The sequence below is a fragment of the Dromaius novaehollandiae genome, chromosome 19 (genome assembly GCF_036370855.1).
Source record: "Dromaius novaehollandiae isolate bDroNov1 chromosome 19, bDroNov1.hap1, whole genome shotgun sequence".
Taxonomy (NCBI): Eukaryota; Metazoa; Chordata; class Aves; order Casuariiformes; family Dromaiidae; genus Dromaius; species Dromaius novaehollandiae.
Window position 1 is genome coordinate 2641860 of NC_088116.1, and position 17549 is coordinate 2659408.

Sequence of the window (17549 nt, forward strand, 5' to 3'; positions counted from 1 at the left end):
AAGAAACTTTGGGAGCCAGAAGGCAGCTGCAGTGGTGCTCCTGGGGGAAGGAGGAGGATGTGCTTAGGAAGGAGAGAGACACTAGTTTGCAGACTGACAAGCTCTGAAGGAACAAAAGGCTGCTGCCGGGTGTGGGGCTGTGTGCATGCCTGTGTGTGCAGCGCAGGAGCTGGTGGCTCACTTCAGTGGAGCACTTAAGTACATGCGGAAGTACTTTACTTAGCAAGGGCCTAGTGGAAAAGACAGAAGCCAGCCTGAGAGAGCCAAATAAGAAGGGACAGGACTGAGGAAAAAAGGCGTGAAAGAAGAAAGTGAAGAAAAGGTAAGAGCCTAATTATAATGTCTTGTTCTATTTTTCTCCTTTTGGCTGAATTTTCCCTTTGTTTTACGATCAGTCTGTTCCTCATATCCTATGGGAATGACAGAGGAACATTTCTCATGGGCGTTCCTCTCCCTTGGCAGTTTCTCTTTGCGGTGCTGGTTTGACCGCTCGTACGTAGGACTGCTCCATGGCGTTCAGCAAGGCTGCAGAACGAGCTCATGTATAAGTCCTGGCCGGGTATTGTGCACATTAGTCTTTGGAGCCTTAATGATATTTAGTCACTTTTCATTTTCTTTGTAACAAACTGATTCAGCAAATCGCTGGACCTTGTGACTCAAAGCCTGTGTGTGTCTCCCTCAGGTATAAGATAACAGATATTATCGGGAAGGAAGACGGACTTGGAATAGAGAACCTCAGAGGATCTGGCATGATTGCTGGAGAATCATCTTTAGCCTATGAGAGTATTATCACCATCAATCTGGTAATCCCCCTCTGCTTTCTATTCTTCAAACTGCATCATCTGTTTCAACTGAAAATCTTGCAGTGAAATCCAAAAGATACATCTGGGATCAGACTTTTTGTTGATGTAAATTGACTCATCCCCATCGACTTTGAGCAACACTATTTGCACCATTACAGGTCTGGATCTGTTTCAGACTAAATTTAAAACACCTTTGGAAAGCAGTCATTTGATTTCCTGTTTGCTTTGTCTATAAGCTGCTGCTTCTCCTCTGTGAAATAAAATACATTATCAGATACTTTGCTTTACGAAAAGAATAGGCTCTGGAGTTTTGCAATGAGAGGTAGTTTTTGTAGCCTTGTAATACAAAGATGGACTGGTTTTATCGAGACATTTGAATTGATAGGTTTTGGCTGTGTGATAGGACAAATCAAGTGTGGTCTTTTTTTTTTAGGTTACATGTCGGGCGATTGGAATTGGGGCTTACCTTGTTCGGCTAGGGCAGAGGACTATCCAGGTTGAGAACTCGCACATAATCCTGACCGGCTGTGGAGCCCTTAACAAAGTAAGTTTTTACAGCTCTAACTGATTTCAGTCTTAAGAGCTACGTGAAGTGAGCTGGTATTTCTGTAAGTTCAGCCTGAGAGTCAAGGAGCTGCCACCACTGTACCTGCCATGGGTCACTTTTGCTGTTAGACTGTGGAAAAGCTGTGGAGAGGGCGAGGCCCGGAGGCTTAACGCACCTTGTAGGTCTCCTCCGGCTCAGGGCTGTGTCACAGGGCAGTGTCGGGGAAGCTTTCTTGCTTTTGCAGTCTTTTTTCTTTTCTTTTCTTTTTTTTTTTTTTCCTTTTTCTCTGATTGGAAAACAAGTCCTTTCATGCACCTGTTTTTTTTCTTTAGAAGAACATCAGACTGACAGCCGGGGCCTTGCCCAAGGCCTCCTGGTTGGAGATTGGGCAGGGGACTTAGCAGGGCTGCAGGTTTAAGGGCTTGAGCATGAAGAGGTGAAGGGGAGGAGGAGAAATAGCTTTTAACACAGGTTGTGTGCAAAGACGAAGTGACCGAAGCAGAGGAGCCCACCGGCTGGGCACCACCACTCCCACCGCTGTGTACTGTCACAGAGGAAACAGGGCTGTTTCCAGCGGCACAAGGGTAAGTAAAAAGTCAGCAGACTTGGGGCTATGTGCAACCCCACAGCAGACAGACGGGAGGATTGCCCCCGCGCGTGTGCGTGGGCGAGACACGTGTGCAGCGTGACACGGAGCGTGCGGGGGCTGTTGCGTGTGCTCGTGGAGCCAGGCCACGCCGTGGTTTGCGGTTGCACGGGTGTGCAGGAGCGAGCGCTGGTGGAGGGCCGAGAGGCTGGCTGGCGTTTGGGAGGAGCCCTCCGGCAGGGGAGTGTGGCTGTGTCTGGAGGACCTAGGATTCAAAACGCGCGAGCCAGAGTCACCCTGAGCTCTCAGCCATCCACGGGGTGTTGCGCTAATACTGGGGGAGCCCTGAAGCCTCGGAAAGAGTCCGTGGCTGGAGATGATCAAGGGCTGAGACCTGCTGGAAATCTCAGCTGGGAGGGGGGACAGGGAGAATAACGCAGGCTCCAAGGAAACTTGCTGCTTTCGCTGCTGAAGTGGCTCTTTCCTTTTCACCGAAGGCGGTTTTCCTCCCTTGCTGCCCCACGCCTATTAATATCGTAGCCTCCAGCTCCTTGTGTAGCAGGCAGGGCTCGCAGCCCTCTCGGCGCGGGCGCCAGTGCCCTCCCCAGCGTGCAGCTTTGTCCCCGGCGCTCCCCGGCACCTGGGGCGGCTGTGCTTCAGCGCAGGCTGCGTTTCGAGGAGTGCCTGCCCTACAATGGGAGATAAAAGGAAAATGGTCTCGCGTTGAATTATTCCGCCGAATAAAGGGGCTCGGCAGAGAATGAAGCATTGATCCTATCAACTCTAGGACGCAGCACCCTCAGTTAGATCTCTTACACACATCACACACAGCTGCATCAGTGGAAGGGAAAGAGGCATTTGAAGATTCATCCTTTAAAAAGAAATTGATTCAGTTTAGTGCTTGCTGAAGTGGAATATGTTGCCTGGGTCCAGCTGTCATTTGGTGGGGATCGGGGCCCTGCGGAGCTTCCCAGATGGCAGGAACAGTGTGTTTAGTCCTCCTCTTTTACCCTCTTCTTTCCAAGTTCAACTGCATTCTCTACCCATGGAGTGAATGTTTGTTTTTATAGGACTAGATAAATCTCACTTAATTTTAGGCATTTAAAAGTTACCTAATTTAAGCACCTGTCATCTGTCAGCAGGCACTGGCAGGAGGAGATGCTTTCTGGGGGGATTTTTCCCATCCCAAGAGCTTCAGCAGGGAGAAGTGTATCCTTTCCTCTCCCTCCCCACAGCCTGTTGAAAGGTGTATATATTTATGTAGGCACTGGACCTCTTCCTGCCTAAAAGTCAGACAAAGGAGGAACCTAGTGCAGCCTACCCAGCTTTCCCAGAAAGAGGCCTGAAGCCCGTCAGGCCTATGTGAGTTTGCCTGACCTTCAGTAGTGTGAGGCCAGGAATCCACACCTGGACACACCTGGAGGTTGTGTGATGTGTCTTGCTAATTCCTGTGATCTTCATTTTCCCATCTCTGCAGTTATATTCAGAGCTTCTTGAATAGATCCAGCTATGACTGTCCCTGAACTATGTCTGGTGTAGTGGAATGACCTCTGCGGCTAATCTGACATGGCCAAACTCGCCCCACTTGAGATTTTAAGCAGGGTGTGATGCAAAGGGTGAATGCTAATGCATTTGCATCATCTTGCCACCGAGGCAATATCTACTTCTGACTTATCCTCCATCTCCCACTTCTTATATTTAAAAAGGTAAACAGCTGTCCCTTGCCTTAGAGGGACAGTTCATTTGAATTTTCTTTTGGCTAGAAGTCAGGCCTGTGTCAGCCAGGGGCCAGTTAAACAGAGTTTTCTTTCGTAGGACTGTGGAAGCTGTTTGGGCATGATGCGTCTTGTTTATTTTAGCAGTGCACGGATAAGACCCAGAAGGGTCCTACGGTGGAAACCCATTGTGGTTTTCTCTGTGGAGCAAGCGAGCCTTGCTTGTAGTGGATGAAATGTTGAGAAGAGCCCTGCGCAGCAATGTCAGCACTTTTTGTGGGCGTTCGAAGATCCCTTATCCAACTGATGGGGTCTTGGGTAAAGATCATGACTGAGACATACATAAATAAATGGAAACTGCTGCCTTGCACGGCAGTTGGAAGTGAACGTTTTCTAATACAGTTGCATACAAATATTCCTTTAGCTTTTCCCAATTAAGTGTCAAAGATTTGGGACAAAATTTTTCATTGCCAGCTTTAATTATTGTCTCCAAAGAGGATGGTGTACATAACTTACACGCAGTCTTGTGTCTGCCTACACCTCCTTTTCGAAACGTCGTCTTCCTGTAAGAAGAGAATGTGCCGTGCAGAAACGTTTCTGCAGCAGTGGAGACGATTAGGCTTTCAGAGACCAGTGTGGGTTTTTGCAGAAAGTTGTTTGTTTTTTTTTTGTTTTTTTTTCCTATGGAATATTGGATTCCTTTTAATATACAGGGGAACAGAGGAAACTGTGACAAGTATTATGTACCAGCAGATCTGTTGCTGCTCTTGTTCATTATCATTATGTAAAGCCAGCCCGAGGGTTTAGGTGTAGAGGGAAAGGTCCAGCTGCCAGAACCCGTCTGCAACCTATAACTTAGAGGATGAGCTCAAGGTCAGTGTCGTTTTTAGCTGAAGCTAATGTTTGGTTCTGGGGGTTGCCTCACCGTGTGCTGGCTGTTCACTATGTCTGTGTCCCTGCTTTAGAAGTGCAGGGGCGTATCACCGTTACACACCCGATATGGGGTAGGTGTGGGGGTTCTCTCAGCCCCATTACCTGCCAGGTGTGAGAGGGAAGCTGCACAAGAGCGGTGCAAGATTTCCCTCTTCCCCTGAGTAAACTGTCTTTGTTTACAGCCCAGACCTGTGAGCTGGGGAAGGCTGAAGGGAAAGGTGTGATGCTCTCTGGTGGGGACAGTGCTCTGCATGTGGGGCACCGGGGCTGCGCTTCCTCCGTCCCCCTTTTGTCTTCACCGTTGCATTTCAGCAGGGGGTGGAGAGGTGGAAATGACATTTCATTCCTCTCCTGCGAATGTGCGCGCGCGTGTGCCGAGCCCGCTGACCCCCCTGAAAATTGAAATAATGATAATGCGCGTCTCCTGACTGCATCAAAGTATCAGCACATCAAAAGCCAGGAGGCATGAAATGCAAATGATAAAGTGAAAGCAGATGGATTGTGCATGATCGCCTGATGCCCAATGAATTTTAAAAGGTGCTGGTTCACATGGGGAGAGGGGCTGAAATAAACACGTTATCCCTGCAATTTTTTTTTGTTCTTGCCGCTCACTCCTGACAATATTTTTTCACACTTCAGCGAGCAGCCACTCCATCTCTCTCCCTCCCTCTCCCTCTTTTTCTCTCCCTCTCTCTTTCGCTGTCTACCTCGCACACGTCTCGGGTCATGTCGCCGCAGCTCCGGTGGAAATAATAAGATATAAACCACGAGGTTGTTATTTGCATAGAAATAGCATGGAGCCCCAGGCAGCATGGGAGAAGGACACAGAGATCATTTGTCTAAAATTTTAATGAAAACTTTTGCTGAGGCAGAGATTTTTTTTTTTAACTTTCCCTGCCTCCCCCTTTTTTTCCGCCTCCCCCTTTTTTTCCACCTCTCTCAACTCCCTTTCCTCGTCATAAGCTTAGTGTGGTGCGATTTCATATGAGACAGGTGACGTGCTGCCTCTCGCTAACAGGTTAATTTCCATTGCTTTTCTCTTTGATAGCAGTAGGGCTGCAAAGCCCAGCACTCCCGGTCGAATGTACTGCTGATGTGGTTCAGGCTTTCAGAGCTGCGTTTTGTTTCAGTCCTCACAAGGATTCTCCCTTGCTGGCTGGTGTCTGCCCCGTATTTTGACAAAAGAATCTGAAGAATCGGGTTTGTCAAGAACACCCAAGTGTCTCTTCCCTTGTATTCTTTTTGAAAGGAAAGTATTTTATTCAGAATGTAGCTGCTGGAAAAGAGTGAGTGTGCCAAGCACAAGCTTGACAGATGTCACCTGCCAGGAGTATATGTCCATGTGGAGAAAGAGGCAGTAAAGGCAAACAGTCAAAAACCCCTAAAATATGAAATGTTCAAAGCATAGTTAAAAAAATAGAACTCTGGACTTCATTTCCCAGGCTGCAACCAACCGACTGCCTGCTTGTGGTATGTCATTTTTGATCCAAATGGGTTGGGCTGTTACCTGCTGACACTTTGCTCTTCAAAGCTTCGTTCATTTCTTTTTGCAGTGTGTTCTGAGCTCGTCAGGTGGGAAGTGCTGCAGATGCAAGCACTAGAAGAGATGGGTGGGGTGGTACCTGCAAGCTGTGGTGCACTGCCAGGCTGGGTAGCTCCGTCTTCAGGGTGTCTTACTTGCCTGTGGAAGTACTTGCTCTCAGAATGATCTTAATTTAAGCAATGTATCTGTTTCTATGAAGTTTGTATAAAGTGGTTTAGACCTTGGAGAGCTCAGGACGCAATCTACCAGATGAGTAGTGCACTATTTCTGGCAATGTGAATTGGCGTTTTGTGGGAGTGGGAGGTATTTTTGAAGAACAGCTTTAAAAGGGATGTGTTTGTGAGACTGACTATTAGTGGAAGCTTGGTGATTTGCTGGTGCAATATGTAAATATCAAAGAAACTTTTAAAAGCTACTACCAGCAAATGTCCAACGACCTTTCTCGAATGCGTCTTTCATTAGTGCAGACGCTGCTTGTGCATGGTAAAGACGTTAACGTGATAGGTGCCACGCTGTGTCAAGATAGTGTAGTGCATGTGTCAGTCGCGTGGCTATGAACGAGTCCCTGAGGACTTGTTGATACAACAGACCATAATTGCTGCAAGGATCATTTTGACAATCTGCATTTAAAATCCAACACCCTAACAACCCCTTTGCACAGGGCCAGAAGAGAATATCCTTGGATTTTAAATTCAGTCCTGAGTTGTACTGACTATTTATCCAAGTTAGCACTTGGATCCCCGTGGCTGCTTTTGAGGAGGTTTGTGGATCCATTTGTGTAAATCTGGGGTTGAATTTCGTGGGAGCATCTCCACTGCAGTCAGAGGAGCAACGTACACGTGGGCTAACCTGAAACCAGTGTGCTCGGGCACTCCAGCCCAAGCGGCACCGTGATGCTTGTTGTCTCCCCTTCCCTTTGCTCTCTTCTGACCACCGTGTGGACGTGCCCTGCCGGATTGCTTGTCTCTGCTGCTTGCAGAACTTGTTGGGACTCGAATAGCAGGGTGAGGCCGCGGTCAGGACTCAGGAGGAGCAGGCAGGGCGGTTCCTGCGGTGCTGTGCCCGCACGAGAGGCTCCCGTGGCAGGTCTGAGGTTCGCTGGCAGAGCCGCGGGGTGAGGAGTAGGAAGCTTACGCAGCCTGTCAGTCTGTCGTGTATGAGTGACCAGTCTTCAGGATCGCAAGCAGTAATATTTACCCTCCAATTTCACAATCTGGAAAAATAGAAAAGGGCCCTGCAAGATTGATGCTGTTTGGGGGTTTTGCTATAAAATACAGAATGTGGGAAAGGTCTTCTTTTGAGATTCAAGGCAGGGATAGCAGAGTATCTGCTCGAGATGATTCCGGTCTTGGGATTAGATCAAAGCAATCATGTGAGAGCAATCATGTGAGTTAGAACAGCAAGTGCCATCCCTGTCATTCAAAGAAACATTATAATTATTAATGCATGATATGAATCTTTCTGTAGTGGCACAGCAAGACTATTAGGAAGATACGTATGGGTGCAATGTGTTCGAGAATGCTAATCAAAGAGGGCCTAAGAAATGTCAAACAGGAGTTGACACTTGAAGAGCATTACGCGTTAGTCGGTACCTCTTGTGGATCTCACCAAGGTTACCCTGCTCTTGGCTCCAGCGGGGGGGAAGCAGGAGGGGCTGCCGGGCTTTGCTTGGGTGGTCGCAGCAGAGGACATGGGGGGAGCAGGAGCAATGTCATGAGTGGAGGATCTCTTGGGTGCAGGATCTCAGGGTGCTGCTGGAGGGACCTCACCGACATAGATGACTTTAATGCCAACAAAGCCAGTTTGTTTTGGGAACCAAGATCAGAATAGAGCTCTTGGAAGAGCCAGTCTCAGTTAAGCAGCACTGGGCAGCAGGAGGAGAGCAGATTTCATTTCTTTTAAAGTCAGGCGAGGGTGAGGCAGTAGCTGCTGGTGGTGGCCGGTTGGTGGCTGTCCTGGTGGCACAACGGCCTTTGCTCTGTGCAGGGACATTGATGGAGGCAGAGTGGATGCCTGGACTTCAGACAAGCACAAATAAACAAACACCAGTCTCCATTTTTACCTTTTGTTTTTAATTGCCTTTCTTTAAGTGGTGATATTTGTGTATTGTTCCCATTAGAGACGATTTATGTTCCAGACATCACATTATCAGTCCCTTTATGTTTGCTTAGGGAAGAAAGTCTAATAGATTTTTGTTGATTTTTTTTTCTCCCTCTTTCTATCATTTTTAATATGGATCTTGATCCGTTTATCTGTGTGGAAGGTGCCTGTGCCATGGTGTGTGTGTGTGTGTGGATATTTATTCCTGCTAAACAGGAGCTTAGCATATTGGTGCGTATTCTGCCTATCTGAATTTCTCCCTGTACCTTCCCGGGAAACTCCTGTGTATTTTAAACCTATCTATATTTCATATAACAGGAATTGTCTCTCAATTCCTGGTGATCTTTTTGGGCATATTTTTACTGATGGGTTGACTCCAGTACCTGACAGTGCGCCTGAGCTCCAGGGCTGGACCCAGCCTGAGCAGGGAAGAAGGCACTTTTCAGAGACGTCCCAGGGTAGCTGGTCCTCACCTCCCCTGTCTTGGGGTGTCCCTAGGAGGTATTTTTTGTGCTACCTCTTGTGGTGTCTGGTTGGCTTCCCTACGGCTCTTTTCTCCAGTGAATTGCAGAGAAGTTTTCTGTCATTCTAGATATTTGAGTGGGAACCAGAGGAGCAACACTGGAAGATTGTCAAAATACCTCATGTTTAAGCCCAAACCCACATTGCAAAGTGAACAGGTTACTGTCCTGGTGAAAGAGGTGCCTGCGCTGGAGCCTTGGATGAGCTCCGAGTCAGAGGGATCTGTTGGGGTTGAGGAGACTGAAAGAACGACCAAAACAAGAACCTTAAGTATCGTGGAGACAAATCATTAATATAGTTTATAGGGCTAGTGTCTAGATTAGGGAACCCCTGTCTGAGACAGCTGGGATTTATGAGTGTTTGGACCATGTAGAATAGGGGCCTGTAATTTTAGTTTGCAAAGTATATTGAGTCCTTTTGATTTACCACTGACTGATGGAGTGACCTTGAGCAAAACACACAGCCTCCCTGCACCGTGAAAGGAGAGCTAGGCAGGGATTTTTTGACAAGACATTTTTCATTTGAAAATGCCAGTTCCTTGAAACTGAAACTCTTCAGGAAAAAGTACCAGTTTTGATGAATTTCTTATTTGGAATTTTCTTTTGTCAAATGAAAAGCGCTTTTTTTTTTTCTTCCACCTGACTTTTCATTCCAAATTAATTTTTACTTATAATCTCTATAACAAATATTTCAGAGGTTGGAAGCAAACATCTTGACCCTGTCTAATATTTGTTTAGATCTTCAGATTGCAAAGTTTGATTTTCTGTTGCAATGCAGAAGAGGGTTTTCTTTTCAAAAATTCCCATAAATTCTTGCAGGATGGAAAAACTGTTTCCTCCCAGTAACACTTGATATTGCCCCCTGCAAACGGAGAGGATGCCTCTTCTGCGTGTAATGGGCCGTGGAGCCTTGGTCCCTTTGCACTGGTACGGTGCTTTGGGATCTCCAGGCTGGAGGTGCTGCAGGAGGACGGACTGCAGTTGCGGTGTCCATCTGGACGTGTCTTCCCCTGCTGCCTCCAAGGCGAAGTGCAATTGCTCCTTCCCCTTCCCCCTCTGATCTCACCAAATTAAAACGAGAGAAAGGCTCCACCAGCAAGACCTGCTTCTGGATTTGCAGTCAGTAGCCATCTCCAATAACCATCAGGCTGTCAGCTCCCCCCAGCTCCCCCTACCTCCCACCTCCCCCATCACTCAGCAGAGAAAAAAAGAGCTGGAGCCGCAGCTTGAAATATATCATGCAATAGTGTATCATGAATTTCTTGTGAATCACATTGGTGAAGCAGGTTTATTTATTTCTGAGACTTTAAATCAATACAAAGTAGGTCTCTTAGTTCTGAAGCTGGGATGGAGTGTGAAAAAATGAGCCCATTGTACTCTTAAAACTTTGGGGAAAGGAGATGACAGCTATATAATTCCATTTACCAGGCACTAGGGGCTTTAATGTGAAGGTGACAGGGAGCTCTTTGTGCATTTAGAGCACCATATCTTCTAAATAAAAGATCTGTAGACTTGATAGTGGAGTATAGCTCTGACTTTAATAATCTCCAAGCATTAGACCGAGCCAATATGTTCCCAAGTCAGAAGGGTCCCCCACCGAACGCTCGTAAATTAAAAGTGCAGGAACTGCACACGTTCATAGATTAGAAATGCAAGAACTGCAGCCTGTTTCCAGGCGGAGGGGAGGTGTCTGCGCCGTGCCGCCGTGTGAGCAGGCTCGCACCTCGAGGAAGGGGTCTGCCGAGCAGCGCGGCTCTTGCTGCATCCGAACTCGGCTTGGTTCTCCTGCTCAGTGTTGCCACTATTTTACCCTCTAATGACTTGATATGTGCTGGGGAAGAGCTGAGTGATAGAAATGAGCACTGTAAGATCTGCTGAGGCTTGACCGCGCATAATAGCAGTCAGGTTTTAAGTTCCTGCGTTGTGTTTTCTGATGAGACATTCATTTTTATCGTTTCTGCCTGTTTATGAAAACTAGGCTATTTATAGTATGTGCATGTTCCTTTTCTGCTTCAGGTTTGTGGCAGACAATATAAATTGTGGGATGGGAATTGCAATTATTGAAATTATTTGGATAAAAATCTGACACTGACATTTGATATAAACACATGATATGCTCTGAATAATAACAGCACTTATGTTACATAATGGTTCCCATTCAAGGCCTCTGCTGTCATTTTTTCACATCTTTCATCTTTGATGAAACATTTGAGCCACCCAAGTTTGCAGTTAGACCAGCTTTGCAGTGAACGTCTCAACTAACTAGCAGCTCAGACAAGAGACATGGAGAAAGGAGCAGGTCATCACCATTTAGAGTGCTAGAAAATGATTAAAATGCGTGTGACATGGCTATAAACCTGTTGAGGACAGTCTTTTAGTGGCTGGAAAGGCTGCTAGAATCCTGCCTCTCCTTTGTACTTTTCCCAAAGATCCTGTAAGGTAAAGAGAAATGTGGCGTCCCGTTGTAATAGTGAGAGATGCGCAGAGCAGATGAAGTCAGTGTTGAAAATACTGCCCGTGTGTTACGTAAGCACGTAAACTCAAAAGCTGCCTTACCTGCAAAGCAGCACGTGTTCTTGCAGCCATCAGCGGAGCTGCAGCACGTGCAGCTCCAGACCTCGCGTTTCCTTTGACCGCTTCACCGCGTGTCCTCATCGCTTTGATGGGATGGAGGCGCAGAGGAGCAGTTTTGTCCTGTGGATCCTATTAAATGCACTCCTTTCTGCACACTTGTCTGTGGGAGCAAACGAAGGGTACACTGAGTGGCTTGTGTGGCTCTGAGCTGGGTCTGTGGTGACCAGGAGGCTGTTTGGCAGCACACGTGGAAGGGGCAGCTGGTGGCCGTCCTGCTTTTTTGGCTGTGGTTGGCGTTGGTGCTTGAGGGGACGCGGGGAAAGGCTGCTGGCGGGGAGGAGACCAGACCTGCTTGCTGATCCCTTCCAGCTGACGGAGGCGGCAGTTGCTGCACCTAGCTCGGAAATGTCAGACCTGCTGTTGCTGTATCCAAAACAGGGAATTATATCCAGAATGCAAAGGCACGGGGATGGCGTGCAGGAAAGCAGGAGTAACAGAAGTAGGGGGTCCTCGCTAGAAACCTCAGAAAGGGCAAGTCTGGGATCTTCAGTGTGGGGATAGTGACCCCCAATAGCTTCCTTTTGCTGTCAGCATGTCAAACTTCGTGTGGCCAGAAACACGGTTTCTGGATTTTGTATGGCTTTTACTCTTATTTAATCTTGTGACCCAGTTAAGAAGAAAGGTGGAGGAAATTTTAATTCAAAGCAAATTTTCTGGTGCTAGAAGCTTACTGTCTGGTGCATTGCTGATCATGGCTGCTCTTTTTCATCTGTCTTTGTTGCCAAATTAAGCACAAGATCAGCGGTCAAATATTACCAATTTTCAGTTATATGTGTATTATATATCTGAGCTTTAAAAATCTGGAACCTGTTCTTTGCCCTCCCTCTTGCTGGGCTTTTCTCGATCTCTGTTCTGTGGCCGCTGGCTCTGGTAGCTGCATCTTTGACTGTTCCCGTGAGTGCTAGTAACCTTTCTCCCAGGAAAGCCCTGCTCTGCAAACTTAACCCTTCCGTGCACGCGCTCAGGCGTTGCACAGATGCCTTCTGTAAGGCTCGGGCTAATGCGGCTTTCACTTCTTAACCTCCTGCTCTATGTGACTCAGTGTACCTTCACTGACCCGAAATCTCAGGGTTTGAAGTTCACCCTTTTCACAGATCCTGGTCGTGTCAGATACAGAACTTACTCCTGTGCAGTCTTTTTTCCTATGAGTTTGTAGCATCTGTCTAACTCGTCTGGCGACGTTTCTAAATCCTGTTCATGCCTTTGCTGAGCGTGGAACATCTGAATCCTTTACGTGCAGAAACATCCATTCTGGACTTCTCGAGCAGCTGTATTCTCTTTCACCCGTGGATATTTTCTTGCAGAAACATTTATACAGCAATATGCATTGCACCATTTAAAATTGTTAATTGGAGATTGAATTACTTGTCAGCCTTTAAAAACGTAGTCTGCTCAGGTCAGGGATGAGGTGGTTAGCAGAGCCAAATGGATGAGCTATTGCATTCATTTTTTCCCAGGCCGGAGGATGGTGGTCCCTGAGCTGGCTAGCCCTTCAGTGCCTCTTCACCTCTGGCTCCCGATCCAGCCTGCCGCTGCACGCGCGAAGCGGGTTGGCAGGGTGTCTGATCATTCCCAGGAGCCCACGTGCAGAGGTGGGGTGGGGGACTGGCACCCAGCCTGGCGCTGGCCCAGGTAGACGGACTCTTTAACTCCTCGGCCGTATCCGTCACGCGCTGGGGAACATTGCGGGTAGCTTGCTGTGCGTTTGGCTGTGGTTAAGCCGGGGTCCGATTTAGCGCTAGCGTGTGTATCACCTCTCCCTCCTGCCGCAGCCAGCACGGAGGCTCGAGTGCACACGCGTGGACATACGTGTCGTACGGATGAAGGGAGCGAGCACGCATCAGGACAACTCCTGAATGCGGCTTGGGACTGCAGTGCCTCCGCTGACAAACGCTGACAAGTAAATACTGCGCTCGCTCGGTGTTACGGAGGGATTTCGCTGCACAGACCCTCACAGTGCTCTGCCACTTCACTGAAACGTCTGGAGCACTCGGGGAAAGGAGCTGCATATTTATCTTGATCTCCAAAAAGGGATTTAAGGGCGAGAGCAGGCGGTATATTAGACTGTTTTCATTGCCTGTCAGCAGTGGTAAACCTGAGCTGTCTACAGTGTCTCTCGATAAGCAGCAGCAGAGGCCCATTTTGCATGTACATACGTTTGCATTAGTTTGTAGATGGGGAGTTTAAATCCTCTTTATTTTTATTTTCCTCTGTGGAAAGCATTTAGCTAGGCTTGTGTCTGGCACCTGGAGGCCTGTGCTTTCCCTCTTCTTTGAACCTAAATCTATACTGCTGTCTTCTCTACCAGGCCTTTTCGTGGCACAGATTTTCTTACAGAGGAAGATCAAGGTGTTTGAGCTTGGAAGGGAGACCCAACTTCTCTCTACACGACCACAGTGCTTGTGGTGACTTCTAAATTTTTGAGCTAGTTGCTTAACTCCTGTGCCGCCGTGTCTTCGGTGGGTAGCCTCGACCGACGCCTGTCTCGCAGGGAGCTGTGTGAGGATGGTCTGGTGCTTGTACAGTGCTGGGTTTTGTACAGTGTCAGGTTACTGGGCCTGCTTTCCTCCAAAAGGAAATAAATTTGGAGTTAGCAAATTATAACGTTGTACCTTATCAATTAGGCAATGCTTTAGGTGGGCACAGAGGCTCCCTGGCCCCAGCCCTGCTGAACCGGCGTGGTGGGGGAAGAAAGCTCGGTGGTCCAGTTCAGCTGTACGATCAGATCAACATTTTCTGTTTTCATATCACTTTAGTACCTTCTGTCAGCCAAAAAAGGCCAAATCCTGGGAATCGTGGGGTTTGGCTGTGCTGTGAGTGAGATGAGCTGCATCGCAGGCTCGCTGTAGGACGTGGTGTTTTGCACCCATGCCGATAAAGCAGATGCGAGCATAAGAACAGAGCTGTCTTGGGCTCCGCGCTGCTCCTGGCTTTGGATAGCCCTTTTTCCGAAAACTAGCCGCTGCGGCTGTTTGCTGGGGGAGGGCAGGTTGTTTGTGTGTGTTTGAGGGTTTTTTTAAGATCTAAATGAAGCAGGTATGTAATGCCCTCTGTCTGTTAGAAAGACTCAACCCATAAAAATAACAAACGGCATGTATTTGCTAGAATGTCAAAGTTATGAGTTTATTTTGTAATGATGTGCTCCTGCCTTCATGAGGTAAACTGGCCGTGGCAGAGGTGTTATTAGTAATATGGACTCAGTGGAGCAGAAAGCCGAGTGACCGAGAGATCAGTGTATCAGTCAGTGAGAGGGCAAATGGAAAGAGACAGCAGGAGAATGAGAAGAGAGCTGCGGTGCCTGGGCTGAGATTAGAGACGGAGCCATGCAAGAGAATTGAAAGTCCAGCAGTCAGAGTTTTATTCTTTCTCGTCTCTCTAAGGAGCTCGTGGGGCTTTGTCTTTGCTCTGCCGGCCTTTCTGCAGTGCCTTGGGGCTCCCCCCACCTCCGTTAAGGGCTTAAACAGGACCATCCTACCCGTCGCCTTGCAATTTTGAATTAGTGAGCTGAGCTCAGGTCAGAACTCTGGAGGCTTGGTCACATACAGCTCCGCAGTGGTTTCATGAAGGGCAAGTCATGTAGCTGCCCTCTGCCTCGGTTTCCCCACTTGTAGCAGTTCCCACGAGAATCGCTGTTCACACCCTAAGATCTTACCCACACGCAGGGCTTGGAAAAGTCTATTGTGAGGGGCTGCTCCATCCTCAGTGTCCCCTCTTGCTGCAGGGATGGACTTGTGCATACCTCCTTAGCCAGCACGTCCTTGCTGCATCCCCCTTCTGACAGTTTTTCTGTTTTTCTTTTCAAAGGTCCTTGGACGGGAAGTTTATACCTCCAACAACCAGCTGGGCGGGATCCAGATAATGCACAACAACGGCGTGACGCACAGCACTGTGTGTGACGATTTTGAAGGAGTCTACACTATTCTGCAGTGGCTCTCCTACATGCCAAAGGTAATTTCTGGCCCTGCAGTAGTGCAAGGTGCCATTAGCTATTCTAGTCACTTTGTTCACAGTCAGGTTTTGGGGGGGTGCATCCACTCCTGTATATCTATGGGGTTTTTCTGTGCTTGTATGGAGCAAAATAGTTTGGGGTTATGATTAGGGCTGTTAGGTATTACGATATTGAAATGCACAAAATGGCTCTTATCTAAGGGCACTGGAGAAACTGGGACGAGGGGGAGTCTGGCACTGCCTTGTGTACCTTCACATCACCCCCCTGACACTCTCCTCACTAGTCTGGGCAGCAGGATTCTATATAAGCGGTGAATATCTCTTACTGAAAAGATTCTAGAAGTTCCCCTCTGAAGCGGTGATTTGTAGGAGCTGATGTGTATGTGTAAGCTCCTCTGCAGCCAGGAAGGCAGCAATGAGAACACACAGGTCACCTTCCTTCAGGAAAGAGTGCAGAGAATAGTCAGGTGGCCTGGTCACCTTTTAAAAATTAAATTGCAACCCTAGCTAATGTTGGCAATGTCTGAAGTTCAAGAGCAATTGAAGTACAATGCATGGCAGATGACGCCCCGGGAGGGTTGGTGAGAGTGCAGAGAGCTCCTTGGAACTTCAGCCGAGCTCTTGCAAAGGTGCTGGGACTCCTTCAGTCACAGGCTTGCGCAGTGTGCAGGAAAGATGACTCCAACCAGGTCCCATTAGATTTCTGATGTTTGCTGCAAAGCTATATGGGAGAAATACTTCCTTCAATATTTTTCTTTTTCCCCTTAGAGTGTGTACAGCCCTGTTCCTATCCTCAAAGTCAAGGATCCAATAGAGAGATCTGTAGAGTTTGTTCCTACGAAGACTCCCTATGATCCCCGCTGGATGCTGGCTGGACGCCCAAACCCAAGTACGTAGTAGATCTTGAGTGGCCAAGACACGCAGTAATGTGTCTTGTTTCAGGACTTCATCTGTCAAGGCTTTATGTCTGTTCATATTTTGTCAGTGGTGTAATTCTGGCATTTACCATTGATAGCACTCTGTATGCCCATGGCGTAGTTAGAATTAGAAAGGCTGCTGAGTAAACTATATGAGCAAATGAGGCAGTTTCACGTGGATCTGAGGTCCTGCAAAAGAAGACAGAGGCTCAGGACAGTGCAGATTTCTCCCACAAGACCTTGTTCACACGCACTTCTGCAGGTGAATAACTCCATAGCTTCAGGAGAATGACAAGTGTGAATGAGAACAAAGAAGGAAGGATAAGAATGTAGCTTTGGCTTCTGTCTGTAAAATATGCTTAAGAGAAGATGGTGCATCTGGCAAACCAGCCTCTACAAAATGAAATTGATGGTGACATACAAGAGTCAAGTGAAAATCTGAAATGCTCAGAAGCAGTTGGGGTGCACCTAAGTCTTACTTTCAGAGTCAGCCAGGAGTCTGAGTGTCACTGACTTTAAATGCATTCCAGTTCCTTTTGAGGTCGTTTTGGAAAAAGAGACTGGGAAGCACTTGGATCACTAAGTGATTCTGGAAATTCTGGAAACTGGTTCTTTTAATGAAGAGACTCAAAGAGAGCATGTGGGCCAAAATGCAGAACTTGAATGGGAAGTTTGTGGCTGACCTTCCAGGAGACCTTGCGTGCTAACCCTGTATACCTGGATTCTTCTTCTGCAACATTTTGAGGCATGAATCAAGACCAGTGCATTTTGAGGCTTGAATCTGTCCTGTCTTGAGATTCTCTAGATCTGCTTCCAAACTGGGAATATTCCCTTCTGTGTTCTGTCACCAGCCTGTGAATGTTGTTAGTCCATAAGGATAAAGCTGGTTGGAATAGGAAGGTGTGAGGCCTGCAATCCAAATATAATTTAAGATCTTATAAAGTAATTAGTTTTAAAGATTTAAATATAAAATATAAAAGCAGCATGTAAATTCTGAGTGCTTGATAACATTTTCAATAATTGGTTACTTTTATAGATTTCTTTTTTTGGTGATGGTTTAGAGAAGAGTGTATCTACAAAAGCCTTTACCCTAAAGGAATCACACAGTATTCCTGCAGATCTTGGAGAATAATTATATTGGAAATACGGCAAACCATTGACCCCCCACACATGCTTTTGGGGCTGCGTAGCCTGTGTATGTACAAGCCGCAATCTGGGTGACCATTACGCCTGCTGTTATTAATGAGTTTAGGGGGCTAAAATGAGATTTGTGATAAACTAAGTTTTCTGTTTTTGGATAAT

At 47.3% G+C, this 17549-nt stretch overlaps 1 protein-coding gene across 9 annotated transcripts in view; it reads left to right on the forward strand.

Moving 5' to 3' along the window:
- ACACA (acetyl-CoA carboxylase alpha) overlaps window positions 1–17549 on the forward strand; it is a 147901-nt gene that overhangs the window by 96788 nt on the left and 33564 nt on the right. For all 9 annotated transcript variants that reach the window (XM_026107303.2, XM_026107289.2, XM_064523106.1 and 6 more), the window contains 4 exons: window positions 683–803; window positions 1237–1347; window positions 15187–15330; window positions 16099–16219. In XM_026107303.2, the coding sequence (XP_025963088.2) occupies window positions 683–803; window positions 1237–1347; window positions 15187–15330; window positions 16099–16219 (497 nt within the window). The remainder of the gene's footprint in view (window positions 1–682; window positions 804–1236; window positions 1348–15186; window positions 15331–16098; window positions 16220–17549) is intronic.